The 20,713-nt window shown below is 35.6% G+C and overlaps 2 protein-coding genes and 1 long non-coding RNA gene across 4 annotated transcripts; 2 read left to right on the top strand and 1 right to left on the bottom strand.

Annotated features, from left to right (window-relative positions):
• Positions 1-153: 153 nt before the first annotated feature.
• On the top strand, positions 154-1,792 carry LOC121406001. The gene is made up of 3 exons (XR_005968741.1): positions 154-363; positions 902-1,178; positions 1,726-1,792. It is a non-coding gene; the product is annotated as an uncharacterized LOC121406001 (long non-coding RNA).
• Positions 1,793-2,288: 496 nt separating this feature from the next.
• Positions 2,289-5,926, bottom strand: LOC121424232 (alpha-(1,3)-fucosyltransferase fut-1-like). The gene has a single exon (XM_041619874.1). It carries the CDS (start codon positions 5,302-5,304, stop codon positions 3,919-3,921), a length of 1,386 nt encoding a protein of 461 aa, XP_041475808.1. The 5' UTR covers positions 5,305-5,926; the 3' UTR covers positions 2,289-3,918.
• A 1,557-nt stretch (positions 5,927-7,483) lies between these two features.
• On the top strand, positions 7,484-20,647 carry LOC121424110. Of its 2 annotated transcripts, none has more exons than XR_005971352.1 (2): positions 7,484-8,255; positions 20,463-20,647. XR_005971352.1 is itself a non-coding variant. In XM_041619745.1 (2 exons), the coding sequence occupies exons 1-2, from the start codon at positions 7,953-7,955 to the stop codon at positions 11,162-11,164; spliced, it is 375 nt and encodes a 124-aa protein (XP_041475679.1). In that variant the 5' UTR covers positions 7,621-7,952; the 3' UTR covers positions 11,165-11,518. The 2 variants fall into 2 exon arrangements, 1 of the variants encoding a protein (XP_041475679.1); XM_041619745.1 differs by lacking the exon at positions 20,463-20,647 and adding an exon at positions 11,093-11,518 and having other exon boundaries at positions 7,621-8,255.
• Positions 20,648-20,713: the final 66 nt, after the last annotated feature.

Below are 20,713 nucleotides of genomic sequence, written 5' to 3'. Positions count from 1 at the left end.
GGGTGTCCGGACACCTTATATTTTGGAAGCCTTCTTTTTTGTCTTTGGATTACACTAAAAATATGATTTCAATAGTTGTTCTCTATAATATTTCCTAACATTTTATACTAAAAACTGATGAAACTTTGCTTGTAATTTTTTTCCAAATGACTTTCTAAAATTATTGATCGTCCGGACACACAACCTGTCCGGACACACTTGGTTTCCTTATTTTTCAGGACAAATGACCTGATGGAAAATAATGGGAAAATGTTATTGGCCTCAATTTTGGACGGTCATATTTATCGCATGGCATTAGACGGAAATGAACAACATCTCGTATACGATGTCAATGGTGAACAGCTAGTCATCACTTGCGATAGAGTAGGTAACATTTGGATTGATTTGATTTAATTGGATTTGATTATACCAGGGGCGGCGCCACAGAGGAAAATGGGGCGTCTGCCTAAGGTTTTTCAGTAATGGAAAGAAAAAAAGAGAAAGAAGAAGGAAAGATAAGATATGTCTGGGTCGTGTAACAACAATTGGTTAAATAAATATCCAACTCTAGGTAATTTTCACCCAAAGCACACATTTTTGGTTTAAAACAACCCAGAATTGGATTTTTAACCAATTGTTGTGTGGACAGTATAATGTTGCCCAAAATGTTTAAGAATGTAATATATATATTTTTTTCAATTAAGAAGAAAATTATGTGATTGCCATTATTTAGGAGTAGTTCCTCACAGATTGTGGGGGAATTTGATTTCTTTGCTTTACAACCGGGTTAATTCGTCTAAATTGGGATTATTGTTCTCATAATCAATCAATGTTATATACATATCAGGAGTGGGGGCTTGTGAGACGTCATAATACGAAAGATTTACCGGGATTTACCTCCACCCTCCCTTTTCCATAACAGGTCAGTGTATATGCCTTGCATCCGTAAACGTGGAAACAACCATGCATACAGGCGATCGATATCACAGGGGAAAAACACCGAATCTTGATCAAAAATGCTCGTCTTCAAATTGAGGGGCTTGTCTACTATTCTGGCCATCTGTACTGGACTAACACCGTTTCAGGCGTCCGGGACTATGGGACGGGAATAGGCAAGATATCGGTAGAGGCGAATAATACTCAAGATTTTGAGTTCTTGTCCCAATCCTGGAGTGGATATGAGATTCTCGCACGCGATGGTAAATTGATTGTTTTTTTTTTCAAAATAATTAATTGCATGCACGATTGTATAAAACAGAAATATATATTAGATAGATAACGCAACCCCGGCCAAAATAAGAATAAACTACCCGGCAAGCCATAGATTCTCAAACCTTATTCCCTCCAATTTATGAAGAAGAAAAAAAAAAGCAACGACAAATATAAATTGGCAATGTTTTTTTTTTCTTTTCCAGTATATTTATCCCTCTTTAAATCATACAATTTTGAAATGTGAATATCTTACTTGTTACTGGTACAATACTATTACACTGTACATGTATTCCTAACACTACTTTCACTCTCTATCTAACCAGCAAATTATAGGGGAGCTTTTTCCTGAAAACTGACGATTCTCTAGCCAGTGTTCACATTGTGGTGTTCTTTCCCCTTTTTCTACATTCTGGCTATTATGATATTTACTTTTCCTTCTTCATTGTTCTGTTCTGGAAATGCAATAAAGTTTGAAAATTAACAAAGTAATATTTTGTTTTAATAATCATAATCACTTTTATCATGTTCACACAGACCTTACCATGGAGGACTTGAGGTAGGCCCGTGGAGAAACTGGACAAGATGGAAGATCGTACGGCAGTGGCCGGAGTGAATTATACCAAGTTCTTATACACATTGGCGGCGGAAGCCAAAAATTTTAGGAGGGGACAACCCAAAAAATTTTGACAAGCAAAAAAAAAAAAAAAGCTTCTCAACCCAAAAAATTTTTGAGGGACGTAGGAAAATAAATTGACAAGCAAAAAAAAAAAAAAAAAAAAAAAAAAAAAAAAAAAAAAAAAAAGGTCATCAACAACAAATTTAGGGGGGATCGTCCCCCCCTCCTCAAATTTAGGGGGGGACACGTCCCCCCCGTCCCCCCCGCTTCCGCCGCCTATGCTTATACATTCCGAATGACAAAGACGAATCAACCATTCGCATATTCATCAAGAGATTAAAAATACTGTAGTTCTTTTTATTTGACGTTTTCATAGAAATTTGCTTTCCTAAGATTATTGTACCATTAATTGTACTGACAATAATATTATGTTGACGCATGGACCTATTATTATTATTACTGTAATAGGTCCATGATGACAATAATAGATTTTCATCAATAAAGATAATCTTGAATATAAAAATCATCAGAAGTAGTGTAATTTTTTAATTATGGTTGTAATCTATATAAATATCGTACGTGTCTTGTAACATTTTTTTACTTTATATGTTTACTATATTACGTACAACATTGTGAAACGGAAATCAATAAATGTCTATTCTTTTATGATTACATGATTAATATCTCATTCACATTTCCCCTACGGCGGTCGTACGGCGAGCCAAAAATCAGCCATGTGATTCATTTTTATTCAAACCACCTGTATGTAGCCAATACAAGAAATGTAAAAACGGCTTTTTTCGACTCGCCATACAGCCGCCGTAGAGCAAATGTGACTGAGGTATAAGGGACAGTGCTTCGTTTCAAAGTATATTCAAACAATGTCGGTTTTATTACTTCTTAATAGCGAAAGCAGGCCCGCATCCATGGACATAGGGGGACGTGCCTAACCCCCTTTGGGGAAGAGGGTTCCTATTCATAATAGGGGAAAATGTCGCTATTCATAATATGATAAGATTTTCTTAAGTTGATTTTATTAGGATTGATTTTAAGTTGATTTTATTAGGAAACATAGAGACCATTATTCGATTTTGATTATAAATTTTCTTCTTCTATTATTATGACAGAATATAAATATTGAACCTCGTGAATACTAATGCTTTTCATTGAAAAAAGAGCCTTTGATTGACGATCACTTTTCCTTGTCATTATAAGCGATTCTTTTCTACGATTATGAATAATAATGCTCCTCTTCTATTATGAATAACGGCCTTTATAGGAATACATTCTCTTATGAATAATGACAAAATTTTCTATCATAAATAGCACTTGTTATGAACAGTGGTCATTCTAACTTGCGGTCTTATGACCAGTGGGTCAGAGAAAGCTCCCAACTCCCTCTCATTAACTGGATAACAACATAATTCATTAGGAATTCTGTATTAGTGTCAGTTTGAAGTGCAAAATCATGGTACAAAATAAAAGAAAGAGATTAAAGCAATATTACATTCCATGGTATGAAAAATATCATATATATTCCATGTATGAACACAAGGTACAGGAATGACTGTAAAATGTGTGTTTGAACTCAAAGTCAAAACTCCAAACCAGGCTATCATTGACTCTTATATGATTGTACATCACAGGATTGGTGAGAAATTAATAGTTCTATTTATACCATATTTTAAGAGGATTAGCGCAAGTATTTTTTACCTCGGCTTTAGCTCGAGGTGTCACTTAATTGCGTTGCTTAGTGTATCATGGAATTAATCTTGCGAAAGGATAGGCGTTTGAGTAGTAATATCTGTAATAATCAAAAGTATAAAAGAATTTTTAATTTTCCCAATGAGCACACGATGAAAAGCCTTCTGTTTATAATCATAAAAGGTGGGGAAATTTTAGGATAGGACTGTAATTATTGGCTAGTAGTAAGAATGTAATTGGGTTGATGGATTCAAATGGGCACTCAAGATTGCCATACCCCCTCAAACACAGAGAGGAGATTCCTCCAGAACACGTTGTACAGATTATGCTTGCGCTTTTCTCAGAAAGTAAAACACAAGTGTATGCACTGGTAGAGAATGAACTCTAGACCCGATCCTTTTTAAGAATTAGAGTTTGTTGGAATCCTTTTTCTTCTTCTTTTTGATTCTCGGCTGGTGTACATCGATACCAAAAACTTCTTTTCTTGCGCTGGCATCTGCGCACTTTCCTCGCCACCATGATCCGAAATCCGGCTCTCTATTCTGCAGTAAGGTCTCGGGGAACACAAAGACATGGATGAACTTCCTTAAAAGATAGCAGAGATTCACTTCCGGTGAAAACATGATGAAGAATCGAGCGGAAAGACAAACGACTTCCCTGTGTTTCCTCCAGTCGAAGTACCGGTTGTACCTTTCATCGTCCTTGTCGAGTTTGTAGATGAACTCGACAAAGTCTCCAATGGAGCTAAAGTCCTCGAGGTGGATGAAAGAGTTTGGTGGAAGTATCCGCTCGTAGTCTTTGCGAGGTGAACCGTAGACAATGGGCACGATTCCGTTCTGAAGACATGTCCGCCAAATCTTCTCGGTGATGTATTCCCTGCATTCGCTATTCTCCAGCGCCAGGTAGAATTTATAATCCGCAAGAACCTTTCTCCCCTCGATGTCGGTCAACTTTCCCAAGTCGCCACACTTCCCGAAGGTATCAATAGGAAGAAAGCTCTTCAGCTCCTCGACTAACTCGCCGCGTCTCCAAGAGAGGCGACGGCAGTTGGATGCCATCCAGGCTATGAGCTTCGTCTTCTTTGGAACGGGAGAGGTTTCGGTCCACATGGAGTTAAGAGGTTTCCTTTTTAAGTAGCAATATGGGAAATATATATCAGAGTCCGAGGCGTAGGTCATGGTGAGATTATAGGGGTTCCCCATCCCGGGAGGAGGCGCGTATTCATGGTCATGCTGGGGACTCTCTCGAGACAAGAGCACCCAGAGCTGCCCACGTGGTCGTTCCGCCATCAGCTGATCTAGATGGAGACCTTCATGCAAGGAATCGACAAGCAGAAGAATGTCAATCGATTTCATTAGTCTCTTCGTTAGATTAGCCTCACCTATGAACCTCGTCTCCACGACGCAGGATTCCGAAAAGGGGCAAGAAAACCGGAGCCATTCTGTCTGATCGTCCAAGTGATCCCCAAGAATGTGATCACACCGGTTCCCACAGTACTTGGCTATACGAATGATACATTCATCATTGCTAAATATCCGACTCCTTAGTAATTTCCAAACTAGGCGACTGTCCAGTACATTCAATCCCTTTTTCAGTCCAACGAAATTAAGCATCTTATCGACATCCATGTGAAGGACATCATCTTCGACATCAACGAGGCTTCTTTTGAGTTTCTTAATTGTGGGACCATGGTCATTGAAAACTATGAGATATGAGAAGAGAAGATGAAATGTGAAACCAAGACACAGCGAGATCACGCATGTTCTAACCAACCAAGATTTGGTCAGATTCATCCTTGCCTGGACGTAAAAAGATGATTGTCAATTAAGAGCGGCAGATTCAGCTGATAATTACCATCCAGAATAATTATGCTGCCACGGCGATGTCTCCACATGCAAAGCAAACTATCAACATTACCATTGGAATTACATCCAATTATAAATCCGTTTTGTTGGAAATATAGGGCGGTAACAAATTGATAGAGCAAGATATACTATTCTCCTTTGTTCGAAATCAATCGGTTATCCATAACTACCATGGTTACTATAGTACCAAAACGTGTTGAATAATTGTTGCTCGATTATGATGTCTCCAATTAGCATGTAGATGTATCTTGTGGTACACCGAGCCAGACCCTCAGAGAGTGGAAAGTATGCACAGTAATGACTGGAGAAACGGAGCGAATAAATGCAACTTACTTTTGTTGTCCAAGCTCTTTACTTTCCCCCGTCTCCCATTGAAACGGAGTCCCTCAGTAAACTTATTTGATCAAGGTTTGCTTATCCAAACTCTTAAAAATATTCACGACACTTTCGAGAGTGAACCCTCTTCCAGTGTGGAATATAAAGCGTCTAACCCTAATTACATGTAAATATATTGAGGTGTAGGAGAGGGCCTGGCGGACACCGTTATAATTATGTTAATTGACAAGGACAAATGGACATAAAGTCAAATTACTTTAAGTCAAATTACCACACTAAAATGTTGGTAATTCTTTGTAACTTATCTGAGGAAAATTGACGTAGCATAATAGGGCAGTCTTTAACTCCAATGATATCAACCCATTGTCTCCGAGATGGAAATAAAAATTTTGTTCATTGTCGGTAAATATACATAATCATGTAATGTTTCTAACAACGGTTACCCGGACCCCCCTCCCCATGTGTTTCATTCAAGTTCAGTTTCAGTTTCTCTATCATATCTCACAAAATAAAATAAAACACTAGATAAGTATGAGCAAAATATTAATGACAAAATATAGTACATGATTCATAGAAATAAGACAATGGTAATAACATTTAAAGATGCAGATCGGAGACACAAAATTGAGATTACAATTTTGAAGGGAAAAATAATTAAAAGCATAGCTTGAAACTTAAAGTTAAATGTTCGCATTTTCATTTGTTTTCTATTTGGTTGCATTTTTTGTGATTTCATGCTTGTCCTCAAGAAATAACAAAGAGCAAAAATCATGGAGATTCCTTAACACCATTTAGTCATTAGTGTTCGAGTGCACTTACCATGTTTTTACTTCATTTTTTTTTCATATTGATTCATTCTGATTTTATTGATAAATAAATAAGAAATCTCAATGATTCAATGCAATTTTGGCAATGATCATTTTCTCCCCCCCCCTCCTTGATCTGGACTTAAACTGATTTTCATATATGGAAGAGGAAGGCCAGAAAAATTGGTGAATTACCAATGGCAAAATACATTCAATCATTGAATTTTATTTTTTCTTATATCCCTTTTATGCCAGTACGTGGACTTTTCAATAAGTGCGAAGAACGGTATACTCTACGTGGGTGCTTGCATGGTACATTTGGGAGAGTATGCAAAGAACTTAAAAAACTATATGCATATTGCGAGTAACATAATTAGGCCTGTGAAACCTGAAGATCGAAAAAAAAGAGAAATTTGACTGTCCCAAACATTCGTGATTATAAAATGATCGTATCAAATAATTAATATTTCTAATAATTACATATTTTCATGTGCGATATTCAATTGACAAATAACTTTATTATCGAAATCAGAAGACCTACTTGTAATAGCCATATATGTTTATAAGAATTTCTTAAGGACAAAATATAAACATAATTGGTGTATTCCTTTGCCACCCTAGGTTTCCTGGACACAATGTGATATTTTGCTGCGATTGGGAAACGATGTGCGCATAATGGATAAGCCTCAAGTCGTACAACATCAATAGTAAAAAATAAATCTCTACAATAAATTGTATGTTGTTGTAATGATAAGGAAAATGAATAACTGAGTATCTTTCCACATATTTTGTCTAGCTCTACAATTAAATCAAGTTAAATTTCGAAAACAAATATGGCAACAGTCTTTCTGGAACAATTTTGAAACGTGACAAGTTCAGAATTTTAGTTGATTATACAATGAAACTACTAGTAGCCCCCCCCCCCCCCCCCGCTCCAGATCTTCTTTGAGGGCATATTCTGTGACTCGACGAACGATCGAAATAAATGCCGACACAGCACTGTCGATGACATCAGAGTTTAAAAGACGCCATGCTCTAGTGCATAAATAAAATAGTTTTATTGATGACGAAGAGTCTTTTTGAGTGAATGAATACCTGGCTACACTACCCCCATCGCTTTGCATATATACATGTGGACATGTTGCTCATTCGCGTTATAAAATTTGCGTACACTATTTTCCGGGTTATTCGAAATATGACACGGGCAAGCAAATTAAGCATTATGATTTTCGGTTGACGAGATATCTTCATCCAGCTCGTTTACAGTTGTTCAACAGATAAACCACGTTGAATGATCGGTCATACAACTAAACTGTTGTTGATAATGGCAAATCTATTATCATACTTTAGGTAATATTCAACATATACAACCGAATACACCAGCAGCGATCATCCACGGAGTTTTCGACTTAATTCGACTTCGTTCGACCCATCATGTCAAACCACGACATCGTAAAGATCCTAAGGGGTGAGGTGACGTACCCCTCCCCCGTTGAAAGGGGCAAGAAGGACACCTATCACAAAGGTTACCATGGTTACGATTCTAGTTTTAGTACGATCCGACAGGTCTCGACATCGTCGTCGCTCTCAACTGCATCACGGTCTTCGTTGATTCCGTCGAGGAGTATGAGGATGACGAGGGCTAATGTTGGCCTGCCGACGATGCCTCGAGCAGACAGTTACCGCCAGAAGAGGACTGTTTTGGGAGAGATTAAACGACTGAAATCAGCAATTAAGGTAAGCACCTTTTTACTTGTAGCCTACTATACATTGTTTGTTTAACTACCACTAATGTAATGTGTTTTTGTGATTGCTTCATCAATCCCAAGAAAAGACACTGTACCAACGGAAGAAAGGCACAATTTTTTTTTTTTTTTACTAAAGTCTATTTTTGTGATATTTGCGCCCGGTAAGTTTAAAGTTTTTTACACGTACGTTGCAAATACATAATACGTGTTTGTCTGATAATGAATATAAGCAAACAAAAATGCACTTATGACAAATGCTCAGAAAAGAATATCAAACAAGGTTGAAATAAGAAATATAAGCTCATAAATTTGAATATATTTTAGTTTCTTCCTTATATTAGTTCATCTTTTGGATCTTTGCAAGCGCTTGCTCAAGATTTCTTCCGCTCATTCAATGAACAAGGTTATGATATAACCTTGTTCTCAGTTAAATCTCCATGTGTGGCAAAATAAGTTTGACAATGTTTGGCTTATTTTCTCTTTTTCTTTAGGACAAATGCTTGATTTTTTTACACTGTCAGTTTCCATTACAGCTTTTCATTATATAACTTGGCTCTTAAGTAAATTTGATTCTTTAAATTATTTTTTTCTTTATCAAAAATGAACATTTTCTTGCCATATTACTTTTCACCAATAGAGGGTGTACACAAAAATATGCCCAAAATTCCAGTTTTTGAGCGCTCTGGTCAATACAAAAATCATTCTAAGTTACTAATGAAAATTGAATTGCACTGTAAAGATATTGATAATTTTGGCCACAAAACTGATATTTTAATGATTTTTTTAATTGTGTGCTCTATACAGCATTGGCATGCCATAGTCCTACCTGTAGATTCCCCACAGGCAGGATGAAAAGCAGTGAACCAGTGATTTCTTACCGATCTCAGCTGGGAATGCATGAAGACGCCATTGTCGAAGAGGATAATGAGCATATTTAAGTTGGAAATTTAAGAAATGTTTGATTTATTCATATATAGCGGCCATCGTCCAGCAGCAGCTTTAATATTTTTAAGCTGCCTGCTGATTAGTTGCTGTCCAAATCAATCCAATTACTCAAATCAAATCAGATATGTAATGCAGGAACCACATGGAGAACAGTTAATAAGAAATGAGTGGCTACCCTTGGTAAATAAGAATCATTATAAACCTCTCTTTAAGAATGTCATTAGGTTCGTGTATCCCAGGAGATAGTGAATTGCAAACGATTAATAAATGAAACACAAAGTTACACAAAAGTAAAATAATAAACGATTGGTAATAAAGGATGCCATAAACAAATTCAAAATTATAAGTTTCAACAGAAAACGAAGCATAACCCTCAAATATGAAAGGCAAAGTCACACGCTTTGTCTGTATGGCCCTAAGCCACCCCCACACACCCATTCACCCATTCTCACACAGGGGCGGTCATCCTGAAGGCGTGGGGGTGCATACTGCCCCCCATCTTTTGAAGCACTAAAAAGTGCCCATCCGCCCATCAGCGCCCCGTTAATCTTACAATGAATCGTTATGTTAACGAGGGCTCTTTCCTTTGTATCAGATAAGTTGCCTCTTTAACCGCTCTTTTTCATGCCCGCTCAGCATCCATTTTCCTTATTTAGCATTGTATTCCCTTCTGCAAGTGAATCTTTCAAATAGAATAATCCCTTCTTTATAATGTTTCCATTGTCGATAATATGTAGCTCCTTTTTCATACTGAGTTTCTAAAGAAAATGCTCTCTGATGCTACACGACCTCAATTTCCTAAGAAACTTCTAATTTCAAGGAAAAAATTAAAAGGAATATTTTTGGTCTCTCCTCCCCATAAAAACACACATGCACTTTCAAAACAAATCAGTAAAAATGACCAGTCATCAAGTCAGCTTGGTGCAACTATTTTTCTAGTCACATTTTACTTTTTTTTTAGTCGTATTTTACTAGAACAGAGAGTTATTTCTGAATATACGTCAGAAATGTAAGTAGACATATCAGTTGAACACAGCTGACTACTAATCTAGTCAATTTGATTGATTTGTTTTGAGAGTGCACATTGTGAGAATAAATATGGGTTATATCTTTTGATTGAATCATGCATACAAATTCGATCATGCAAATCAAAAGCGAACAGTATAGTGAGTTCAAAAGTTTAAGTTGAACAGGAACCTCTTTCTAAACTTTTTATATTTTTCAATGTCCTTTGATTTTTTTGATAGAAAGGTTTCGCGTTATTCAACCAAAGTCATGACAAAATATCATATTTTAATACATACAGAGTGGTTTTACGGGGCCAGGGCTAACGCCACCCTATGTTTATTTCAAGTTGTGACAAATAAAAGGAAGAAAAAGGGATAGAGAGAAAGAAGAAGTGCATAAAAAGAGATGTATTTATTATACCTGCAATTCAATTGATAAATACAGATTGTTTCGCTCTATCAGAGTGTCCTTGTTACGCCCTTGTATTTCTATAACCCTGCACTAATGTGACCCATTCTGTTTCTGAATTCTTTCAACGAACATAGAAAAAACAGTCATTTTCAAAGCAAAAACACTTGATGGATGTGTCATTTACGCGTCCCAGAAAAAGTTTGATTTTATTTGTTTATTTATTCATTTATGTTGTTTATTTATGTATCAATTTATTTGTTTGTTTGTTTGTTCGTTTGATTGTTCGTTTGATCGTTCGTTCGTTTGTTGGTTTGTTTGTTTATTTTATTTTATTCATTTACTTATATACTTATTATTTATTTATTCATTCATTTATTTGTTTATGTATTCACTTTTTTATTTCGCTTCTTTTTCGCTTCTTCAAATTTAATCATCGTACTAAATCATTTTCTTCGTTATTAGATAATCAGCGATCAACAAGCAACTCACCGGCCACATCCATCACTGGGAAAAGAATATGAGGTTTATCATTAATCTTGTAATATATGACTTTTATCGGATATGATGAGGTTTATTCTTTACAACGATCCCGTTTCGTTTGTGTTTCTTTAACAAGTAACAGATTTATTACTCTTATTTCGATTTTCATCTATAGGCACTGTGCGTTACGTAAGAAAACGAAGCTTTGAACAATATGTATGAGAGAAAATGTTAAATTGCGACAAAATTTTAATAACGATCAAACTTACAGTCACTATGGAGTGCTGCAAGAGAATTAAGTAACATTCCTTCACTTCAACATTGTTGCACTCAACAGCTAGAGATGCTCGGCGGGTCGCGCAGCCGAGCACATTGTATCCGCCGAACCCACCGCGTCATCCATCATTGCGATATATATATATATATATAGAGCTCACACAGAAATTTGACAAAAAGTACAATTATCATGGCGACAATGACCCTAGCATGCAGGTCCCCCAAGTCGTGGTTGAAAAGTGACTTATGGTTGCGGAGAAAGATAGTCTTGCATGTTAACTTCAACGTTGACCTGAAAATGACCTTTGACCTTACCATGTGACCTCCGACTGCAGCATGTCATGCAGGTACCCTAAATCCATCTACCATCCAAGTATGGTTGAAAGGTGAGTTACGGTTGCAGAGTTAGGTGTCATAACAGAGTCTTGCATATAAACTTTAACGTTGACATGAAAATGACCCTTGACCTTACCATGTGACCTCCGACTACAGCATAACATGCAGGTACCCCAAATCCATCTATCATCCAGGTTTTGTTGAAAAGTGACTTACGGTTGCAGAGTTAGGTGTCATAAGAGAGTCTTGCATGTAAACTTTAATGTTGACCTGAAAATGACCTCTGACCTTACCATGTGACCTCCGCCCACACCAAAATCAATAGGCTACTTCACTATACCATACTCAACCTTCATGCCAAATTTGAAGACGATCGGAGAAGAAATGCAGCTGATAGAGCGCCCACAAGGAAATCTCTGCGGCGGACGCGGCGGCGCGACGAGGCCAAATCTATAGTATCCTCCGAACTCTGTTGGGGGATACAATAATTAGGTGAGGATTGATAATGTGTATTCATTGACCCAATAAAATTATTTCATCACTTTGTCACGTGATCTGCTTCAAGTCGAGGAGAGCATTACCTGTATTTTAAGGAGCACTTCTCAATATTCTATTCATAATACTTTGAATTTTTATTTGAAATGGTATTCATTAAAACTCACATACTAGCAGCCCAAAGCTGCATTAGGTGGAATTTACATCACATTATAAAATACCTCAAACAATCAATATACATTGAAATATATAACACCTTCAAATTATGACCAAAAAATGATAACAATGAAAGGGAGTATGTGTTGAAAAAAATCAAGAAAAATTAGATGAAAGAAAGGGACAGGTAACAGCGCAATGTAATGTATGGGTAGCATGGCCCTGGGATGCGAGGATGCTGGGGTGCTGCGTGTATTATTCTCCATAGGCAGCACCCCCCCCCCCCGGTATGCTGGAAGAGGTGTAAAAATGGAGAAATGTAACAAAAGTGACCTTCATTTTGTAGTGAAACCTTTTTTGGGGGGATTGGTTGTTGCATTTATTGTAGTAAAAGCCTACTTTTTTTCAAATTAAATTTACATCAGCTCCCCCTGTATAAAAAAATCGTTCCCATGGACCCGAGTGGTAGGCAGATTAAGAAGTTACTTGTCGGAGATGTAGAGAGTAGTACTATGAAAATTTTCATTACTTGATCATTGGCGGCGCAAGCCAAAAAAGCGTCTATAAGACGCCTATTTACAAAATCGGTGTTTGCCTTGTAGTTTTAGCTTTTCATTCTCAATAATGGTTGTTTTCAGGGTTTATTAGTTCTAATACATGCACTTGTACACATGTTTCATATTGGTTTGAGAAGTTTTTAATTCGGCTGCTCACAAAGTTAAACAATACCTTTAAGTTGCTTTGGTTACTGAAATAAAATTGTAATCAGGTCATGGGCGTTCCAATAAAGATGGAGATCTTTAAGGCATGCGTTGGACCACCAACATTTCTATGAAGGAAAAAACAGAAAAAAATAGTTAACCCCCCACCATCCCTATCACAATTTTTTTTAACATTTGTACAAGTTGTAATTTGTAGTCGTAAGTTATTTTGTATAAGATTGATTTATGTTTTCTTTTATATATGTATTTGTTTGTACATTGTATGTTTGTATTTTTTATACGTGTATACTGGACCCCTCAGAAGAACAGCCTGTGGCTGAAGAGGGCCATGCAGCCCACGAGTGGAAAATAAATAAATAAATAAAATAAATAAAACATTCTGTTTTTACATGTCTAAATTTTTGGTCGCTCGCAACTTTTTGAATTTTTTACCGTACGCGACGTTTTGGCTCCCCGAAATTTGTTGCTCTTAGTCATTACGCCACTGTTTTAAAGTAATTACGCAACTTTTTTAAGGATAGAGCCGATATGTTTGAACGAATTGAATCACCCTAACCTATATTTGTTGATAGAAATCATACAAAAAAATGAACAACTGAAGAACTTGATAAAGACGAGATTGCTCGCTAACCGCACTAAAAGAAGAACAGCCCCCTCTCACGTTGCCTTAGAAGCGAAAAAAAAATACCTCCACCGCCATGAACAATGAAATGGCAGCTTTTTCTAATAGAATACTTATGTTCATTAAAGAAGGAGCGACTGCTTGACCTCACTAATTCGAGGACCCCTTACCCGTTCGTATTTTCACCCCATTCCCGTGTATATCGAAGTCTAAAATAATTCAGTATTAATATGGGGAGCACATTGACTATATGAATACGCAACAACAAACATTCTGAGAATTATCAGGAGTTTAGCACGTTTTAATCTTTCTTATAATGAAATAGCACCACCTTATGACAGTGCAAGTTTAGGCGAACATTCTGAAATCGATATAAATCTACATTGGCCACATATTATTTTGAAAAGGTCGATGGCACATTCTTCATGTTCTTGTCAGTGAATTTAGACTGTGTGTCCATTCTCTATCAAATGAGCAAAGCAATGTGGCGTATCAATGATAAGCCACATTGCTTTGCTCGATTGCATGAATATTTCAAATCATTACCATTGGGTTTTAAAGACCTTTTCTACAAAAGAGACGGATCAGAACCGTCACAAAAGAGCAATGAACGAAAGTGCAATTTTTCATTCTTTGTTCGCTATGCTATATATTATATTTCTGAATATTGAGCTCTCTCTAGCATGCAAACATGACTTGTGTTTATACTTGTCGAATGTACATCATTTCGTTAAAATACGAAGTTTCCTTTTTGCGAATAGATCTGATGAAAGAACATTAGTTTATATATATATATATATAAATAGATAGATATAACATGAATAGATTGAAAGATAGATAGATAGATATAATATAAATAGATAGATAGATAGATAAATAGATAGATAGATAGACAGATAGATAGATAGATAGATAGATAGGCAGAAAGGCAGACAGACAGTTAGATAGATAAAATCTTACATCCGCCTCTGACATGTCTGAGAATACATCAAAGTTTTATTTGCGTGCGAACTTGGTTCAATGGTTTTGTTTTTTCACAAAAGAACGTATGAAATAATGTTTCTATTGAAAATCATGATCCATCTCCACGGGAAATGGTTATAAATTTCCCCCAAAACGTGATTTTACGTAATTGTCACTGAACATTCATTTTCTCATTATGTGCTTTAATTGAAAATAACTCTAGGGTAAATTCTTCTTTTTATTAGTTGTTTTCAGGCAACAGTAAGCTGTTTCAATTGATGGGGGAGTTGGAAAGGGGCGGTACTCTTTTCAAATTTCTTTGCAGACTTTCGTTCTTTTGCTTGCCTTAATCATCTCATGTTTACTCTACTTTGAAAGTTAGACGTGACAAGTTAACAAAAATAACAACTTATTGATGTTTTTCTAGTTTGACATTATTACCATGCTTTTCTAAGATCCTGGAAAAAATTGTATACAAAAGATTAATTTCCCATGCACTTAGATAATAATAGAATATTAAACAACTGTCAATACGGATTTAGGGTAGGACATTCATGTGAGCATGCATTAATTGACTTACACAATACCCTCTTAACTAATATAAATAATAATTACCACTCATTTGTAATATTCCTAGACCAATCAAAAGCCTTCGACCTCATAAACCATAACATTCTCATATAAATTATACGGTATTAAGGGGGCAGTGTGGGAATGGTTCCAGAGCTACTTAATTGATCGACAAAGCTACACCTCATTTAACAATTATGATTCTCAATATTCTATCGCCCAGTATGGAGTCCCCAAAGGCTCTATACTGGGCCCGCTTCTTTTCCTTATTTATATAAATGATTTATGTTCAGCATCTTCATTCTTTGATTATGTTTTATTTGCTGATGACACTACTATTATTTCTACCCATAGCAATTTTATATATTTACTGGAAAAAACAAAAGATGAATTATGTAATATTTGTGATTGGTTCGATGCTAACAAACTCATTGTCAATTATGATAAAACAAGTGTTATGTATTTTAGTAAACCTCATTTATCCCACAATGTGTCTTTTGACTTCAATGTTAACATTAGAAACGTAACTTTAAAATTAGTCAATTCCGTAAAATTCTTAGGATTTGTACTTGATGACAAATTGTCTTTCAATGAACACCGCCTTTTTGTTAGTAATAAGATGTCAAAAAATATAGGTATATTAGCTAAATTACGTAATAATCTTACAGAAAATCATTTCCTTATTCTCTACAATTCTTTATTGCTTCCTTATATTGGTAATATGCACTTGGGCAAGCTGTGGCACTACAAAACTAAGCTCCCACTACCTAGCTCCGTCACGCCCTTTATTTTTTAGATTAAAAACCTTGACAGTTTTTGCTATTCATAAAATTCAAATTGCAATTCTAATGTACTACGTAAATCACAACTTAGCACCCCTTAATATAATCAATCTATTAAAATATAATAAAGACTACCATCAATACAATACCCGTTCCCACTCTAAATTCCATTATCCTATAGCGTTTATTTAATCAACCCTTCATTCATTTAAATTCACTGGTCCTCGAATATGGAATTCCCTCCCTTCCAATGTAATTTCTAGCACAAACGTTAGTGCATTTAAAACAAAATTCAAAAGTTCACCTGTAATTATGTATGCCGATTAATCATATAATTCATTTCCACACCCTTTTTCCTGACCCCCCCCCCCCCCCCTCCCCTGTAGGTTTACCGTCTTATTCTCTTATGTATTGTTTGTGTTTACTATTGTTACCTTTTTTAACTCTTATGTAAGTTTATATATGTATATAATTATGTATTGGGTGTCCCCCTCATCAAACTTTTGCTTTTAGGGGCACCCTAATCATTTAAAATACGCTACATTTAATATATGATTTTGTACATTGATTTTTTTTAAATGTTTGAATAAATTGAATTGAATCGAATTTCCTCTTCTTAGGGATTGAATAACGATCATTAAACAGTTTTGTGTTCTAAACATGTATTCTAGCTCTAAATAAAATTGCTAAATAATTCACAAAAGTTAAACTGATATAATTCGCGAGTGGTCTAGTAGTGGGCTGGGTGCATATGGCGGGTTATGTGGCTATAGTGACCCCTAAATATTCTCGGAAAGTTGATTTCTGGATTAATAATTCCAATGATTTTTTTTCAATTTCAGCATCTTATCTCCCATCGGATTTCTAAATAATAATCAAGTTGATTTGACTTTTTTACCTGCCAACATAAAAAAAAGCCGTCTCGCACGCTTCGCTAGCTCGCAATTTCGGAAATATTGCACCAATATAATACCCTCTCTATAGACAATGAAATTCACTGGCTATTCTGTATCTATTTCATTTTTTAAAAGACCAAAGTGTGACATATAAATTTATCTTCATATTTACCTGGAATCTACTAGTTTTTGTAATATATTTTTTGGGGGTAAACGTATTATGCAATATCCTTGTTATTTGAGCAATATGCATGTGATGTGTAGTATTGTTATACGATACAGCAACAAATAACAATGAAATATTTTTTAATTTGAATTCCTTTTCTTTTGTCATGTTTATTACAGGAAATTGATTTAAACTAATAAAGAGCAAAACAATGGTCTTACGTCTCTTGAAATTGTGTTAATAATCCAAAGTAAAATCCAAGTTGGCTGGCGAAGATTTCTTAAATCAAAGTTCACAGTGATGGCGATGATGAAACTGATGTTGAAGCACGATGAATAACAAGATTCACTGTGTAATGAGTTGAAAAGTCCGTGAACTTCGTGAAGACGATGTTTTTTATGATTACTAGTCAATTCCAGCAATCCATGGTTTGAAAAGCGTTTATTTAAACAGGTTGATGATCTCGATGAGAACTGAGAATTTCTCTCTCGAAGTAACTGAAAACAGTTCATTGATGGCGTGTAAATAATTCCACAGAAGATAAATGTGGTATTCCAGTTGGAAATAATCTATGCTCTGACATAAAGTCTGGCGTGAAACTGAGGTCTGATCTTATATGCTGATGTCCTTGAAGAAATAATAATAATAGCCAATTTTTATAAAGCGCTTTTCCCATAATGGCCCAAAGCTCGTTACAGCACATTATTACCCCGGTCATTGGATTCATTTCAATCAAGCACGAAAAGTGTACAATTTCCACTCCCTGGGGAGCATTCCTTGCATTCATCGGAGCCACATTATGGCGCCGGCAAATCAAACACAATATCTTTCGCATTCTACCGGGTACCCATTTAGCACCTGGGTCGAGAGTGGCAAAGTGTGGATTGACGCCTTGCCAAAGGACGCTAGACCGCGATGGGATTTGAACACACGACCCTCTGTTTACAAGACGAGAGTAACAACCACTACACCACGGCTCTTCCACTACCAGCTTATATATAAAATTATTCACTATTCTAGATGCTTCTAGTATTGTCTACAAAATGAACATTCTGCCCATTTCTAGAGCAGTCTAAATTCAGAAGCCTCTTGAATTACCTCAGTGAAATCAACAAGATGTAAATAACATAGCTAATCCTATTGTTCTTTCCACTGCCCGAGGAAGCTCTATTGTCTGCCTTAAATAAAAAAAAAATCTTCAGCCTATTGTGTAGCCTTCTCTACCGTATATCTTTGCAAATTGCAGAAATAATCGAAATTAATTCATCTCATTAAATATAGTGCACAATAAAGCTTTACTGAGACACTCTGGAATATTCTTCATCACTCCATGCCATAAATATCATTAAAGAGATGATAATTAAACAAATGAATATAATTGCTCTTAAAATTCTTCATATATATAAGCAAAAAAATTTAGGGGAGATCCACCTGAAATTTTGGGACGGACGCTGGTAAAAAATTTGACAACCCCCCCCCGCAAAAAAGTTATCAACCTAAATTTTAGGAGTGGATCACCAAAATTTTTAGACAAGCATAAAAAAAGATAATAAAAATAAAAAGGTCATCAACCTAAATTTTAGGAGGGGACCACAAACATTTCAAGGGGGGGGGGCAAACGAAACAAAATTGACAAGCAAACAAAAAAAGTTATCAACAAAACATTTAGGGGGACCATCCCCCCTTCCACCGCCTATGTATATAACAGTATGTACCCCAAAAGTGCTCTTCAATGTCTTTTGATCATAGTTCATTTGTCATGATGTAGCGTTTTCTTACGTATGACAGTGATGAGTCGATGTTTACCTAATCATTTACCGTTTTTTCATCGATATCAAACGCGACTCGTGTCAACCAATTATGATCTTGAAAGATGATTTGACATATTGATTTCATTGCAAATAAAAGGAGAGAGGCGTGAATATATTATGTACCAATCGCTTTGATCATGTTGATCATTGTTTATAATATATGTGCGAAGAGTAGAGTAGATTCAAGGATAAAGCAAAGTATATACTGCTTTGTAAAGCTTTCGACCCTGGCCTTCTTCAGTTTTTACTTGCTAAAGAAAACAAATAAAGCAATAAAACAAAACGAATGAATAAAACAAATAAATAACAAATCCGTATATACAACAAAAACCATTGAATGATTATGCTTTTGGTATTGTATATTACTGTTAGGATTATTTGTCATATTCATTGCCGTAACTTGCCCTTTCTTTTTTTTATGTATTTGTTACGTGTTCTTGTCAGGGTCAATCTTACCCTCCCTGATGGTTTTTCTTCTTTTTTCCTACCTAAATTCAAACCCTGTACTCATCCTTGCCTTCTTCTTTCCAGAAATCTTTCTTGATCCTGACAACACACAGTTATGCATGAATGTAATTTTAATAGTTTTAATTGTATCATAAGATCAATGGTATACAGTATACTGTATGTATACAGTATACTATCTACTTACACATTTGAACATTGTATTGTAAAATGTATTCAATGAAATGTATACTTGTATTTTTAGCTTTGTAATTCACATGCAATTCAGTTTGTTAACTGCAATATGTTGAGAATTTTAATACATACCATTTATCTATCTGTCTATCAAATAAAAACAAATGAATAAAACAAAACAGAGCAAAGCAATAAAACAAAACAAATTAAGCAAAAAAAAAACCAAGCTCTTCGCTTTTGATACATTTTACTTTGTAAGATCGACTGCCAATTATATCATATAGGCCTATATTTTCACAGTTTATCAGGGCTGTTCGTAGTATTGAAAAAAATTACTTGTTTCTTATTTTTACAGAGGACTGGAAAATGACACGCCTTTTTTATTTTTCGTTATTCTTACCATAATCGTAATTTAACCAAGTTGCAACGAGACATCCTGCATTTTTGTGTTTCTGTAGAGGTATATAGTGTAGGCCTATATGGGGGAGTTGAATAATGGATGAAATGTTATCCCCCGTCCTCCCCCTCCTCCGGGGGAGAATTATAATCAAGAGCTGAACACAATCCTTCAAAACCGTAAAATAAAAAATAATTAAGTCACTGTTGTGAATCGCATTGTATTACTTTGAAAAGTCATTGACATTATTTGTATCTATATATTTCGTTCTCTAGAGGAATTATCAACCGGAGCAATCATAAACCATGTTAGCTGCTAATAAACCATTTATGTGTTCATTGCTAGCTGATATCACGACATGCCACCCCATCATGGCTGAAAATTTCCGTTCAGAAAATCAATTATGTTTGCCAAGTCAACATTGGTATACCAGATCTCATGTGTGAGTTTCTTCTAAACCTCCCTCTTGTCATGCTTGTGGAGGTTAAAGAATCTTTGTTCGGATTTTTTTTTTTCAATAGAGGGGTAGTTTTACCCTTGGCAAACACAAAAGAGATGACAAGGCTCATAAAGATTGTTTGAACGCCGAACTGCAAACCTATCATGAGGGGGTGAGACTTTTTTGCGGATTTGATTGTACTCGTATTTTCTTCTTTGTGTTTTTTTTTCTTTCTTTCTTTCTTTCTTTCGTTCCTTCTTTCTTTCATTCTTTCTTTCCGTATTTCTTTTCTTCTTTCTTTCTTTCTTTCTTACTATCTTTCTTTCATTATTT

The sequence above is a fragment of the Lytechinus variegatus genome, chromosome 1 (genome assembly GCF_018143015.1).
Source record: "Lytechinus variegatus isolate NC3 chromosome 1, Lvar_3.0, whole genome shotgun sequence".
Lineage (NCBI taxonomy): Eukaryota > Metazoa > Echinodermata > Echinoidea > Temnopleuroida > Toxopneustidae > Lytechinus > Lytechinus variegatus.
This window is presented reverse-complemented; position numbering and strand designations above follow the sequence as displayed.

What these genes read in the sequence shown, in the direction of transcription:
- LOC121424232 (XM_041619874.1), bottom strand. Translation starts at nt 5,304, where the DNA reads ATGAATCTGACCAAATCTTGGTTGGTTAGAACATGCGTGATCTCGCTG.
- LOC121424110 (XM_041619745.1), top strand. Translation starts at nt 7,953, where the DNA reads ATGTCAAACCACGACATCGTAAAGATCCTAAGGGGTGAGGTGACGTAC. An exon ending in GACTGAAATCAGCAATTAAG is followed by an intron (nt 8,256 to 11,092) that starts GTAAGCACCTTT and finishes CTTCGTTATTAG; the next exon opens with ATAATCAGCGATCAACAAGC.